The sequence below is a fragment of the Polistes dominula genome, unplaced genomic scaffold (genome assembly GCF_049000335.1).
Source record: "Polistes dominula isolate Pdom_NZ unplaced genomic scaffold, Pdom_raw_medaka contig_37, whole genome shotgun sequence".
In the NCBI taxonomy this organism is placed as follows: Eukaryota; Metazoa; Arthropoda; class Insecta; order Hymenoptera; family Vespidae; genus Polistes; species Polistes dominula.
The window spans coordinates 5,317,767-5,331,424 of NW_028301169.1; the positions used below are offsets into that span (position 1 = coordinate 5,317,767).

At 31.6% G+C, this 13,658-nt stretch overlaps 2 protein-coding genes and 1 long non-coding RNA gene across 9 annotated transcripts; 2 read left to right on the forward strand and 1 right to left on the reverse strand.

The window, feature by feature from the left end:
• Positions 1–81: 81 nt before the first annotated feature.
• Positions 82–4,793, forward strand: LOC107072891 (uncharacterized). The gene is made up of 3 exons (XM_015333199.2): positions 82–476; positions 834–1,217; positions 1,388–4,793. Exons 1-3 carry the CDS (start codon positions 336–338, stop codon positions 2,981–2,983), a joined length of 2,121 nt encoding a protein of 706 aa, XP_015188685.2. The 5' UTR covers positions 82–335; the 3' UTR covers positions 2,984–4,793.
• A 489-nt stretch (positions 4,794–5,282) lies between these two features.
• Positions 5,283–7,065, forward strand: LOC149030459 (uncharacterized). Of its 3 annotated transcripts, none has more exons than XR_016178821.1 (2): positions 5,283–6,183; positions 6,426–7,065. It is a non-coding gene; the product is annotated as an uncharacterized LOC149030459 (long non-coding RNA). The 3 variants fall into 3 exon arrangements; XR_016178822.1 differs by having other exon boundaries at positions 5,283–6,103; XR_016178823.1 differs by having other exon boundaries at positions 5,283–5,985.
• Positions 7,066–7,371: 306 nt separating this feature from the next.
• Positions 7,372–10,521, reverse strand: LOC107072892 (uncharacterized). 5 transcript variants are annotated; one of them, XM_089179204.1, is made up of 4 exons: positions 9,556–10,521; positions 9,352–9,467; positions 9,112–9,212; positions 7,372–8,954 (listed from the first exon to the last, which is right to left on the reverse strand). In XM_089179204.1, the coding sequence occupies exons 3-4, from the start codon at positions 9,158–9,160 to the stop codon at positions 7,726–7,728; spliced, it is 1,278 nt and encodes a 425-aa protein (XP_089035330.1). In that variant the 5' UTR covers positions 9,161–9,212; positions 9,352–9,467; positions 9,556–10,521; the 3' UTR covers positions 7,372–7,725. The 5 variants fall into 5 exon arrangements, with proteins under 5 accessions (XP_089035330.1, XP_089035328.1, XP_089035329.1 ...); XM_089179202.1 differs by having other exon boundaries at positions 7,372–9,017; positions 9,556–10,518; XM_089179203.1 differs by lacking the exon at positions 9,352–9,467 and having other exon boundaries at positions 7,372–9,017; positions 9,556–10,518.
• Positions 10,522–13,658: the final 3,137 nt, after the last annotated feature.

The following is a 13,658-nucleotide window of genomic DNA, read 5'->3' on the forward strand; positions in this document are numbered from 1 at the left end:
CTATATTAATAATAATAATTTATAATTGTAAGTAAAATTATGGTATTATTAATATAAAATTTACAATTAGAGATAGTAGATGAATAACAATTGAAGCAGAGATTGAAGTGTTTGAATTTTTGGCGGGTTAATGAATAACTGTTAAGAGAGCGCAATCTACAAATGGCTACTGATACAACCAACGATACGAAGTAGTTTTATTTTCTCTATGATAATTTACGATACTGAAAGTGCCGAAGGAAAACGGTGATTGATGTTTCGAACGCGTTTAGTCGCGATTAAAACTTTTCGCAATTTTCTAATAATTGCGATAACTCGTTTCCCGCGGGAAAGCAATGTCTGGATATCGGAAAGTTAATTACTACGAGCTGTGCAGGTTGTGTACCAGCAGCGAAGGCAATAAAATGAACATATTTCGCGATGAAGGTCGAAGGCGACAACTTCAAACAAAAATTCAAACATGTTTACCCATTCAGGTGAGGAAACATGCTTTTGACATGAAATGGACTTGTTCTTCGCGGTATCAAAGTTGCTCTGTTTTTAGACTACAGCAAGCAATGATAGAAATTATAAATTACTGTAACATTCCGTCCACTAATAGAAAAAAAAAATAATAATAAATAAAATATGAATATACATATACGTACATATACATATATATATACATATATAAATAAATAAATACAATAAAGAAGTTTATAAGAAATTCTTAAGTATGCCTAAATTCAAATGAAAATTCTCTCTGTAAATTCAACTTAATGAATTTACGCATAGAGAAGCATATAAGGTTTTTCAATATATTAAGACAATTCCGTATTCGTGTGAACTTCAAGGTTTTAGAAGAGGATTCGTTACCTAAAATCGTCTGCCACGAGTGTGTCAGGAAGTTGGAAAATTTCATTGAGTTCCGAGAAACAGTTGTTAGTGCAGAGGGTATGCTGGAGTCATATTTTACTTCGCTCCGCTATTCTGAGGATTTTTTAAAAGAAGGTAAAGTGTATGTAAAAAATATTCAGAAGGAAAGATCTTCCACTCCTGACGCTGAAGGTTTAAAGTCCGAGGAGAAAATATTAGCAAATACAGGAAATCAAGTGCTAACTGACGAACAACATGGACAACATCAACAACCCGTTGTCGTTAGCAATATTAATGCATCAAATATACAAATCATCAGCGGTGTCCAAGCTAGGGTACAACAATATAAATGTGCCATGCAGGTTTGTTTCTAATGTAATAGTTAAATACATTTAATTAAATTTCTTGCTTATGTATGTTTTGTGTATCGTAAATATTTCTAATATAATTATATATACCTATATATTATTATTACTAGATTAATTAATGTATTTTAGAATTTCTAAAAATAATTTCTTCTAATTTTACTTAGATGCAATCAAATGGTGATATGTCAACTGCAGTTGTAGAAGCTACAGCAGAAGCTCATTACAGTTGTCAACAACAAACATCTCAACGTGTATCGCCTCAAAGATCTAATGAAACACAAAATGAAATAAGTGAACAGGCAACTCAATCTCCTCAAATCCAAACTACAAACCAAATACAAAATCATAATCAAGTAGTACAACAAGGACAATCTCAAAGACAAATTTCACAACAATTAACTCAATCTACTCAAATAACACAACAAAATCAGACTCAACTTAATCATCAACAACAAGGACAGTCACAGATAACTCAGCAGATACACCATTTGCAGAGACACCATAGACTTCAACAAATAGATAAACAACAAGTGCAAATAGCTACATCACAAGAATTTATCGTGAAACAAGAGCCTTCGCCTCAAGTTCAACAAAATAATAATATTCTACTTAAACCAGATACAGAGGTGGAACAGAATCAACAAATAATACAAAAAGTTACAGATATCCAAAAAGAAGATAACGCATCTCCTTGTCAAAATTATACGACAGTACAAGCTGCTCCAGAGGTATTTTTAAGTTTAGGATTTAAAGAAACATCTTTACCCAATCAATCAGTTCAAGATGAAGGAAAAGATTTTAAAGACTTTACTAAAAATGAAGATGTTATGTCTCGCACTTCCATTGGACAAATATCAGAATTTCTTAGAATCAGATCAGGCACTGAACAGACACCTTTAATTACTGTTAATCCTCAAGCTATATCACAATCTACTAGGAGTAGTTTATGCCGTAATTGTGGTAAAAATTTTGCATCCGTAAATTTATTGAATAGTCATACTTGTACGATGATGAGCGAAGGATCAGATTCAATAGTGAAAGAAGAAACTTTACAAGTTAATGGAAACTCTTTTAATTGTGATATTTGTGCGAAGCCTTTCAAAAGAAAAGAACACTTATTTCAACATCGAAAACTACATACTGGCGAACGTCCATATGTATGCACAACATGTGCTAAAGCTTTTAGTCGTAAGGAACATTTAGTTAGACATTCTGTATCACATACAGGTGAAAAAATGCATGAATGTGAATTGTGCGGCAAAAGCTTTTCACGCAAAGACAATCTTCACAAACATCGTAAAACACATGGTGTAGCAGGCCCTTATATTTGTGAAACTTGTGGAAAATCTTTCATGGTGAAACATTACTATGCGATGCATTTAACAATGCACGCACCAAATATCACAGATGGTAGTTGTCAAGATCCTTTGCCATACAAATGTGACATGTGTCACAAAGCATTTTCTGTTAAGCAGTACCTTACTGCACACAAATATAGACATAGAAAGAATAATAATAATTCTGCACAGAATACTTTAAATAGGCACCAGCAACAACAATCGCAACAATCTAATAATACTGTCAACAGCATTAATGTTGTGGGGAATAATGTTGCTGCGTCAGAAAATATTAATGACAATAATGGCCAGTCAAGTAATGGGCCTACAGTGGAAATACAAAACGTTGTTGAAAGAAGTGAACAGACTAATGGTTCATTTAATAATAGTCAATATCATAATAATATACCAGAATTTCAATGAGATAAGGGGAAGCGTGTCTATTATGTTCTCTTGCCAAATGGTAACAATCATAAGATTGTAGTTGTATAGGCAAAAGAAATTTTATGACGCGCTAGAATATTTTTGTTAGTTTATTTTGCTCCCGATTGTAAATGTTTTGTACTTTGATATGAGAAATCATAACTAAGAAAATATTATTTTTAAAGCAAGTTAATGCTTTGACTCAAACGATGTCTTTATAAAATTGGCAAAACAAAAGTCAAAGTTTTAACTAGTCTCCTATTCATTTGTAAGTAAAAAAGTAGACATTATAAGAGCTTTCTGTACTTTCGTATATACGTACGTAAGTAATGTGTATATATACACATATATTCTTTAAGCAAATTATTATTTATGAAGAATATATATAATACGTATAAATAATGTGTTAAACAAAACACATAAATGGATACAGGTACACAGTTAAATTAAAAATAAGAAACATTAAATAATGTTTAAAATGATCAAAAACATATAATGGTCATGAGGTTGTTTCAACACCTAATTTGGATTACATTTATTACCGTATTCAAACTTTGATAAAAATTTAACAAAAATAAAATACGTTTAATATCATTTATAATTATACAAAAAAAAATTGCACACGATAATATATATTAAATTAACAACTGATGTATACTGAACATAAATGTGCCAATAATGCCAATAAGAAGGATCAAACTTTTAAAAAATCAATACTAATACAAATATAAAAAGATTATACTCTATTTTATTTATATAAAAATATTAGACTAATTATCAGTTGTTGAATAGATAATGTATCAAAATACTCGTAGACTCATATTTTCTTTCGTAACGACGAAGAAAGAGAGAAATCGAGTTATTAATAATTTTTTATAAATCTATAGAAATTTTATTTTGGATTCCAATTCCTAATACGCCTCGCATATATTACACGTCAATTATCAGAATCACCATAAAGCAGTCCTATTCGAATCAGTGATTGTAACAATCCATGACAGTTAGAGGAAGATATGTTTATATGCAAATTTAGAGAGTATTGAACGAGAAAAATAAGACCAAAGAAATTTATACATATATAAAATAGAGATAAATAATGTTTTATTAGTAAAATAGAAACGAGAGAGCAGGGCACAGAATTAAAATACCATTGAAATTCCCTGTATTAATAATTTCTTGTTAAGAGATATTCATTGTCATTTCGCATGACAATATTGTTTCATATAGATTCTATACGATACGCGTGTACGTAGAGACATTATGTTAATATTTCATTTTCACAATATATTGCGTGCAAGTGAAAATGTAAGGATAAGAGCACAAATTATAATAATGAGTATGTGTAAGGTTTCATAACAACAATAACGACAAAAAGGAAAAGAAAGAAAAAAGAAGGATGAATGAACAACGCATGCGTGATTATAAAATTTTAGTAAAGATTTAATCTGCTACTGACCAAAAAAAAAAAAGAAAATAAATAGTAATCATGTATTTTTATCCTTTAGGTTACATTTAGTGAACAACAAAATTAGCTCATTAATCAAACCAGTTATTTTTATTTATACATATTAAAGTAGCCTTGCATTTATTATAATCATTAAATAAAGAGGTGAAGGCAAAGCGGGCAAGAGACAACCCTTCATAAAACTGTAAAATAAAGAGTTTATTACAGTTTATAATTATATAAGAACACTATATTTCAAAATTATAGGATTCTGTGTATACACAAATTGTCACACTTATTTCGCCATATTTTCTTTATACTAGACTTTATACTTGTAAAATAATAAAGCACATAGTGTGCATACTATCTGTGCAGTTTCAATTTTTTTGTGCTGAATATGTTGATAATAACCTTAATTTATCAAAGATCATTATTAACCATAAAAGCTTATATAAAAATATAATAAGTTTTTGGTTTTCAACTTTTTTCTTTGTATACTATCAATATTTTTACTGTTAACAATTAATTAAAAGTGTATTTAAAAGCGCATTTTGAATCTTCTATAGTACAAAAAATTTATTTTCATTTAATTTCAAATTGTACAGAATAGATATGTGTATATGTGGTGTCAGCTATTATAAACCAAAGACTGAACTTTGTCATTATTTCATTAGTAGTAAAAAACAAATGTTTCAATTAATACATCAATATGTTGTCTTCATCAATGAAGCATACATTTTTAATTACAAGATAAAAGGTTTTTTTTTTAAATTCTTTTACATTGTATATTGAAATAATTTATACATTTAAAAAATTAATATCATCAAGTTTGAACCTTTATCTTTCTTGGTAAGAAAATTTATTGGTCGCTCTTTTCCTTTATAAATGAATTTATTACGTAATAATAGCAAATATTGCAATATACAAATCAGTAAAATCTGTTTATGTGCAGTGGATAGGGACCGCATAAAAAAAGTCGCACTTAGAAAATACATCAATTATTTACGAAATAAATCAGAAAATGTTTTCAAACAAATTAAATAAGTAAATTAGACCTGGAAAAATTTTAAAAACATTTAATTTTTCATTTTATACATGGAGAAGTTTTCAAAATGTACATTAAATAATTCACTGCTATTCGTAATCCAAATCGCGCATCTTCTTGTGACGAATTGATTCAATACCGCTTTCGTCGCTTCAAGATATGATCTCAATTGTTTTTTTTATTTTTTTGTTAACACTAAACCAGTGCTGTCAGATCGTGGGTAAATCTTACCCTCTCCCTGTGCCACTGGGATTGCACACAATGAAAGTTTTCCATGTCCGTGTGTTTGGGATTTCGAGGAAAGCCGAGTGTAACCGAAGTTGGCGGTTGGCCACGAAGTGGCACATTATGAAAGCGACTCGTGTCCATGTGTTCGGACGACACGAGTCGCTTTCATAGTGTGCCACTCCGGCGTGCCCGCCAACTTCGGTTACACTCGGCTTTCCTCGAAATCCCAAACACACGGACATGGAAAACTTTCATTGTGTGCAATCCCAGTGGCACAGGGAGAGGGTAAGATTTACCCACGATCTGACAGCACTGCACTAGGCTCGTGCTTAGATTTTAAATGTCTTTTAGGTCGCCGGCTGTACAATCATTTGTACATACCTGAAATTATAAACAGATTTATGTAATTATTGCTTATTAAATTATTTATTTAAAATTTGACGAACAAGCAAATTAATGAATTGAGAAAATGTTTAAATAATGGTATATATTTTATATTGGTTATTAATAAATTAATTAATAACAATGAAAAATCAATTTTTGGAATAATCTACATTATCAATTTCTATTATTTACATATTTTAATCTTCGAATTGCTATTGTTTTATTTATACATTTTTTTTTTTAATTTGATAAGTTATTATACAAAACAATCATTTTTTTTATACAAAACATATTAAACTATTATTCTTCCATTCACGGTCTTCGTATCCTATTTATTTTAGGTCCCTTCTAATATTATCCTCCCATCTACGTCTCGGTCTACCTAGTGGTCTTTTTCCGTTTGGTATACCGACCAATATTTTGTGCGCCATTCGATCCTCTCCCATGCACGCCACGTGACCAGCCCATCTTAATCGGCATGATTTTACGACGTTGATAATAAACTATTACGTCAATTAATTTTTACCTTCTAAGTACGATTTTTTGTCAAATTTAATAAGAAACTATTACTAATAAATTATTTTGAAATTTCAATGATTTAGTGTTTTCATTCTATTATATTCTTCTCTGTATTTTTTATTTTCAGAATTGGAAGACATGAAGCTATCCAAATTTCAAACAATAATAGTAACTCTTTAATTTGCTTAGAAGAAATTCAAGCTATTTTTACTAATTAGAAATCTTCAACTTTTCTCGATGAACTAGCAAAAATTACTGTTAATCCTCTTCAAGATTGTTGCAAAAAAATACTCGACCAATTAAATGGAAATGTTCAAATGATTTGCAAAGAAACTGCTGAATTTTATTCTGTGTGGAAGAAAGAAAGACAATTTAGGATCACAGGCAGTGATCCAACTTACAAGCTATTTACTTATAGAAATAATAAAAAGTCCGATTGGGAGCAGAAATCATTACAATATTTTTATCCAACCGCAATATCTAACTGTTATACTAAATATGGCTTAATTAATAAACTCATAACTCGTGAATTATATGAAAAATATATTAATTGTAAAGTTGTTGAATGTGGTCTCGTTGTAGCACATAATAATTCTTGGCTCGGTAGTTCACCTGATGGCATTGTGTTTGATGATCTTAAACCTATAAAAATGATTGAAATAAAATGTCCTTACAATGGTAAAAAAAACCTTAGAAGAAGTTATTCCATCTTTACAGTATCTCGTGACTGTAAACAACCAATTAACTTTGAAAAAACAACACCTCTACTATGCTCAAATACAAATAGGTATGGCTTTATTAAATCTGCCCACACAACTGATTTTTTAATTTATATTCCATTCGACAATAAATTGCTTATAATACCTATCAGCTTCGATATAAAGTACGCTGAAAATTTATTATATTCCTTAAAAAAAATTTATTTTAATAAAATGGTTCATGTAATATGTAAACACGGTGATAAACAAAAACAAGATTGACAAATTTTTACTTTTCTTAAATGTTTTATCTATTATGTAATTTATAAAAGTTAAAAAGTTCATAAATTAAAGTTTGTTGACGTTCTGAGATGTAATAAATAATATAAAATAAAGTACTTATTATAAATGAATTCCTCGTAGTTTAAGAAAAAAACTTATCATTTTCTAGTATTGGTGCACTCAAATTTACTAGACCGCAGGTAACATTAAAAATTTCTTCAACTTTACTGAGAAGACACATTGGCATTGTGTTGCTTAAGATATTAAAACACTTCAATCGCTGATTACTGCGTTCAATAGGAACGCGAGCTCTAGCAATATTGTGATTTAATAATGTTTCAGTCTTAGAGAACTGAGTTTTATCTCCAATAAATAATGGTGATACAAAAGTCACGTCATGTTGTTTACAAAGATTATCAACAGTGAATCCCTTGTCTGCCAATAATGCATCTTTTTTATCCATTTTTTTTAACAAGTTACTTTGCTCGAAAATCATATTATTAGAAACGCGTCCACCGTAAGGTTTGCTTACAAAAGAAATTAATCCAGCTGGTGTCATGCCAGTCATAAACTTTACAGTGTACGTACTTTCATAATATGAGTAAGTTTGTAATTGGCAACATAATTTTGAAGGTCTCTGGATGCGAATCTCAGTAAAGTCAATAACGACGCGAACATTTTCGAAGCCTCTAAAACATCCCGGCATATTTTTTAAAATATTATACTTTGTTGGCCAATAGATAACAGGTTTCAAACACAGATTTAAATTATTTATCATATCAAAAATAATATCTTTACAGGTATCTTTAGAGCATTTAAATAAAATTGCTAATACAGTGTAAGATAAATTCTGCTTTAGCTTCATACAAGTCATCAAAATCATTTCTCGCAAGTCAAATCTTGAAGATGTTTTGTGTTTTGGTCGTACGGTTACGACTAATTCTTCAAGTAAATTTAATACTTCAAAAGTAGGAATACCAGTTAGTGTACTTAATTCTTCTTTTGATGTAATTAAAGAGGAGAATTTTAGGATCATTAAATCACTTTGAACTTGTATGCCTATATTTTTACATTCTTTTAAGAAAAATGCATTTTTCTTAGTAGAAATTGATATTGTCTCAGTTTCATTACAATTTAAGTTATTATCAATTTCTTTTTCGTTTTCATCGTCTTTTTCTCCTTTCTCATGTTTATCACCTTGTTTTTCTTCTTCCTCTTGATCTCTCTTCCTTTTCTTCCCTTTTTTTTCATTCAGATTCAATTTTTCAATATCATTAACTGTCACTAATTCTTTTTTAATTGATCTTCTACGTATTCTTTCTTCTCGAGAATCTATTTGATCTACAGGACAAGCACATTCTTTGGATGATCCTAAAGGAAGATTTTGACTAGGAACACTTGTTTTTTTTAAATAAGTTCGAGTTGAATCAATAGCTATAACAATACACAAAAACAATATAAGCATGCGTAAATTTATTGATTTAACAATTTATAATAACCAGAAAAAATAATTATTGAAAATACTTACGTGAAGGTAAAAAATCATCTTTAATAAAATGGAGTGAACAGACTCTCATATTGGGAGTTATACTTTTTCTAAATTTTAGTGCTCGTGCCCAAGCTATATGTCTATCAATCATTTCTTTATCACCAAATTTGTTTATTCGATAAATAAAATGTTTATTAGGAGGTGGAATTTGAAAAAACCTAATTTTTTCATCACGACAAGCTAGGCTTTTACAACCAAATACACAGCAATACACTTTACTTTTACTTTTTCTTGCTGGGAACTCCATAACCAAAAAAAGAAATTCTTTGCAACAATTTTTTAGTTTAACGATACTAGTGATGAATAACAACTCCAATAGTAAATAATTAAATAATCTGTGAAAATATTTATTTATAAAACATTTATGAACATAAAATTTGTTTATAACAAAACAGTAAATATATTTGTATTAATTATAAATACTTGACAATTGGGACCTCTGGCAGGGCGTGGCTTACTCTAGCGGCAAAAACATGAACGAGAATCTGCAGGTTACTCAGAGAACAACGTAAAAATATTTTTATAAATTTATCATTTTTTGGTAATTAAATGAAATAAAATGAAACTTACATTGCAAGAAATTTGTAAGTTTTCTTACACAAAACCAAGCAATAAAAATTTTGTTGGTGGTGAAAGTGTATTAAATGCTGCACAAGTGATTAAGTGTGGGCAAGTACCAAGTCGTGATTGTAATATTATAAGTATTATTGCTTTTTGTTTACAAACTTCACATATTAAAGATAATCCACATGAAATAACTGATGAAATATTAAAAAGTGGTCGAGTAATTAGAATGAGTTGTTCATGTAAGGCTGGTTTAAGTAGTATTTATAAATATGTTGTTGCAGTATTGCAATATCATTAACTGTCACTAATTCAATTGATCTTCTACGTATTCTTTCTTATCGAGAATCTATTTGATCTCTAGTAGGATATTGTTTTTGTGTATTGTTATAGCTATTGATTCAACTCGAACTTATTTAAAAAAAACAAGTATTCCTAGTCAAAATCTTCCTTTAGGATCATCCAAAGAATGTACTTGTCCAGTAGATCAAATAGATTCTCGAGAAGAAAGAATACGTACAAGATTAATTAAATTAGTGGCAGTTAATGATATTGCAATACTGCAACAACATATTTACAAATACCACTTAAACCAGCCTTGTATGAACAACTCATTCCAATTATTCGCCCATTTTTTAATATTCCACCAGTTATTTCATGTGGATTTCCTTTAATATGTGAAGTTTGTAAACAAAAAGCTAAAATACTTATAATATTACAATCACGACTTGGTACTTGCCCACACTTAATCACTTGTGCAGCATTTAATACACTTTCACCACCAACAAAATTTTTATTGCTTGGTTTTGTGTAAGAAAACTTACAAATTTCTTGCAATGTAAGTTTCATTTTATTTCATTTAATTACCAAAAAATGATAAATTTATAAAAATATTTTTACGTTGTTCTCTGAGTAACCTGCAGATTCTCATTCATGTTTTTGCCGCTAGAGTAAACCACGCCTCTGCCAGAGGTCCCAATATGAAAAGCACGGAGCTAGATAACAGGAGGGCGCACGCAATGCTTTAGAAATGTACGAAAATGACGGGACAGATTTTTGCCACTAGAGCGCGTTAGTGTGACTAGGATTGTGGCGATACGTGCCTAGTGTATCGACGCGGCACACTGGCGCCCTTCCTCCCTATGCGGGTACTAGACTAACTAAACCCAAGTTGAACGTAACGGTCGAAATGTAAGTTAGTCCTATATATGGCGTCCAAGAGTTTAGTTGTATCTTGTTAATAAATTTATATATTTTTGTTACTTTAATTGACGACTATCGCGTAAATCTCCAGATCAACCTTTTCCGTTAACCTTGTTCCCCACATAAATAATTGGTGCCGAAACCCGGGAATATAAAAAAAGGAAAAAAAATGGAAATTCAGGGAACAAAGACCGGTACAGCAAAAAATGGCGCAGATAGTCGAACAGAGAACAAAGGACCCGAGATACAGGCAAGCGAATTTCGTAGCGTTAAATTAGCTCCTTTCATGAGAGACGAACCAACGCTATGGTTCATGATGCTAGAGCGTGAATTCGCAGCTTATAATGTACGCTCTGATGCCGTAAAAAGCGCAGCAGTTGTCCGACATTTGGATGTTGCGACCTTGAAAATTGTGGCGGACATAATTGCCACCACGTCTAACGATTCATATACTGAAATAAAGGAGGCATTGATCACACGCTTAACAGCGTCGGAAGAATCAAAATTTCGACAACTCCTTACAGGCTTGGAGCTACAGAACAAAAAACCTTCAGTTCTGCTAAGAGAAATGAAATTATTAGCAGGAGACAATGTAAGTACCCAAGTCCTACAAACCCTATGGTTACAGAGATTGCCAACGAGAATACAGGAAGTACTAGCAGTCGTAGAAGACGTTGGTCTCGAACGTCTAGCAACCCTAGCCGATAAAACAATAGAAAGAACAGGGCATTATGAGGTAGCAACCATAGTTGACAAAAGCTCGGGAGACGAAACACAAGATAGAAAACTACATGACGAAATGGCACAGCTCACAGAAAAAATGGCCCACCTGGAAACCTTAGTAAGAGGTAAATATCATGGCAGACAATATGATCGACCAGTTTATCATTCCAGGAATAGATCAAGATCTAGGAGTCGTAATAGGAATAGACCATGCTATTTCCATGCAAAATTTGGCGAAAAGTCATGGAGATGTCGTAAACCTTGTAACTGGACCGGCCCAGATCAGCGAAAACAGGGAAACTAGATACACCATCTAATATTGAGGCGATTGGAGATGGTGCACAGAGACAAAGCCGCCTCATAATTTCAGACAGAATATCCGGAATAAGATTTTTGATAGACACAGGCGCTGATATATCTGTTATCCCAAAAACATCTGGTGACAGGAGAACATTAGACAGCGAATATAACCTATATGCTGCAAACGGTTCAACCATTCATACGTATGGTAAAAAAGTACTTTCCATAAACCTAGGCTTACGTAGACAATTTATATGGAAGTTCACAGTTGCAAAAACAACAAGAGCAATTTTGGGAGTAGATTTCCTAGGATATTATAATTTACTGGTGGACATAAAAAATAAAAAATTGATTGATGGCAAAACGCAACTTTCTAGCAGAGGTGAAATTAGCAATTCCAGTCACCCCACAATTACTACGATCAATAGCAGTAGTGGATGTCACGAGCTGCTAAGGAAATTCGTGGCGATCACCAAGCCAAACTTCACCAATAGTACAAAGCATCGAGTTCAACATTACATAGTAACTAAAGGCCCTCCAATTACAGAAAAAGCGAGACGTCTTCCACCCGAAAAACTTAAAGCTGCAAAAAAAGAATTCGAATTAATGCTAAAACAAGGTATTTGTCAACCGTCAAAAAGTCAATGGGCTAGTCCTTTACATATGGTAAGGAAGAAAACTGGAGAATGGAGACCATGCGGTGACTACCGTAGGCTCAATAGTATAACTCAACCAGATAGGTATCCTCTTCCTCATATACACGACTTTACACATCAGTTAGAAGGCTCAAAAATATACTCAGTTTTAGATCTCGCTCGTGCTTATCATCAAATTCCCATAGCTCCTGAAGACAGAGAAAAAACAGCATTAATTACACCATTCGGTTTATTCGAATATCTGGTAATGCCTTTTGGTTTATGCAATGCAGCACAATCTTTCCAGAGATTTATGGACACGGTATTACGTAACCTTCACTACTGTTATTGCTATATAGATGACATATTAATAGCTTCTAAATCAGTAGAAGAACATTACCAACATCTACAAACAGTATTTAAAAGATTAGAGGAATACGGTTTATCTATAAATATAGACAAATGCATATTGGCAAAGGAAAAAGTCAGGTATTTGGGTTTTGAAATAAGCTCTGCTGGTATTGCACCGTTGACAGAACGAGTTCAGGCAATTCAGAATTACCCCAAACCTAAAACGATAACAGACCTAAGACGTTTTCTAGGTATACTAAATTTCTATAGGAGGTTTATACCAAAAGCAGCAGAAACTCATATATTGCTAAACTCCTTACTAACTGGAACAAAAAAAGAGACAAACGTCCGATAAAATGGACTCCACTCACAGAAGAAGCATTTGAGTTATGTAAAAAACAAATATCAGATACATCACTGCTACACTATCCTAAGGAAAACGCAAAACTACGATTATCAACTGATGCTTCAGACAAGGCGATTGGAGCTGTCTTGGAACAATTGGAAAATGACGAATGGAAACCTCTCGGATTTTTCTCTAGAAAACTCGAAAAAGCTCAACTCAAATATAGCACTTATGATCGAGAACTTTTGGCCATCTACAAAAGTATAAAATTTTTCAAACATCTTCTAGAAGGCCAAGACATAACTATACAAACCGACCATAAACCATTGACTCAAGCTTTTCACCAGAAATCCGACAAAGCCACTCCAAGACAATTAAGACACCTAGATTATATCGGCCAATTT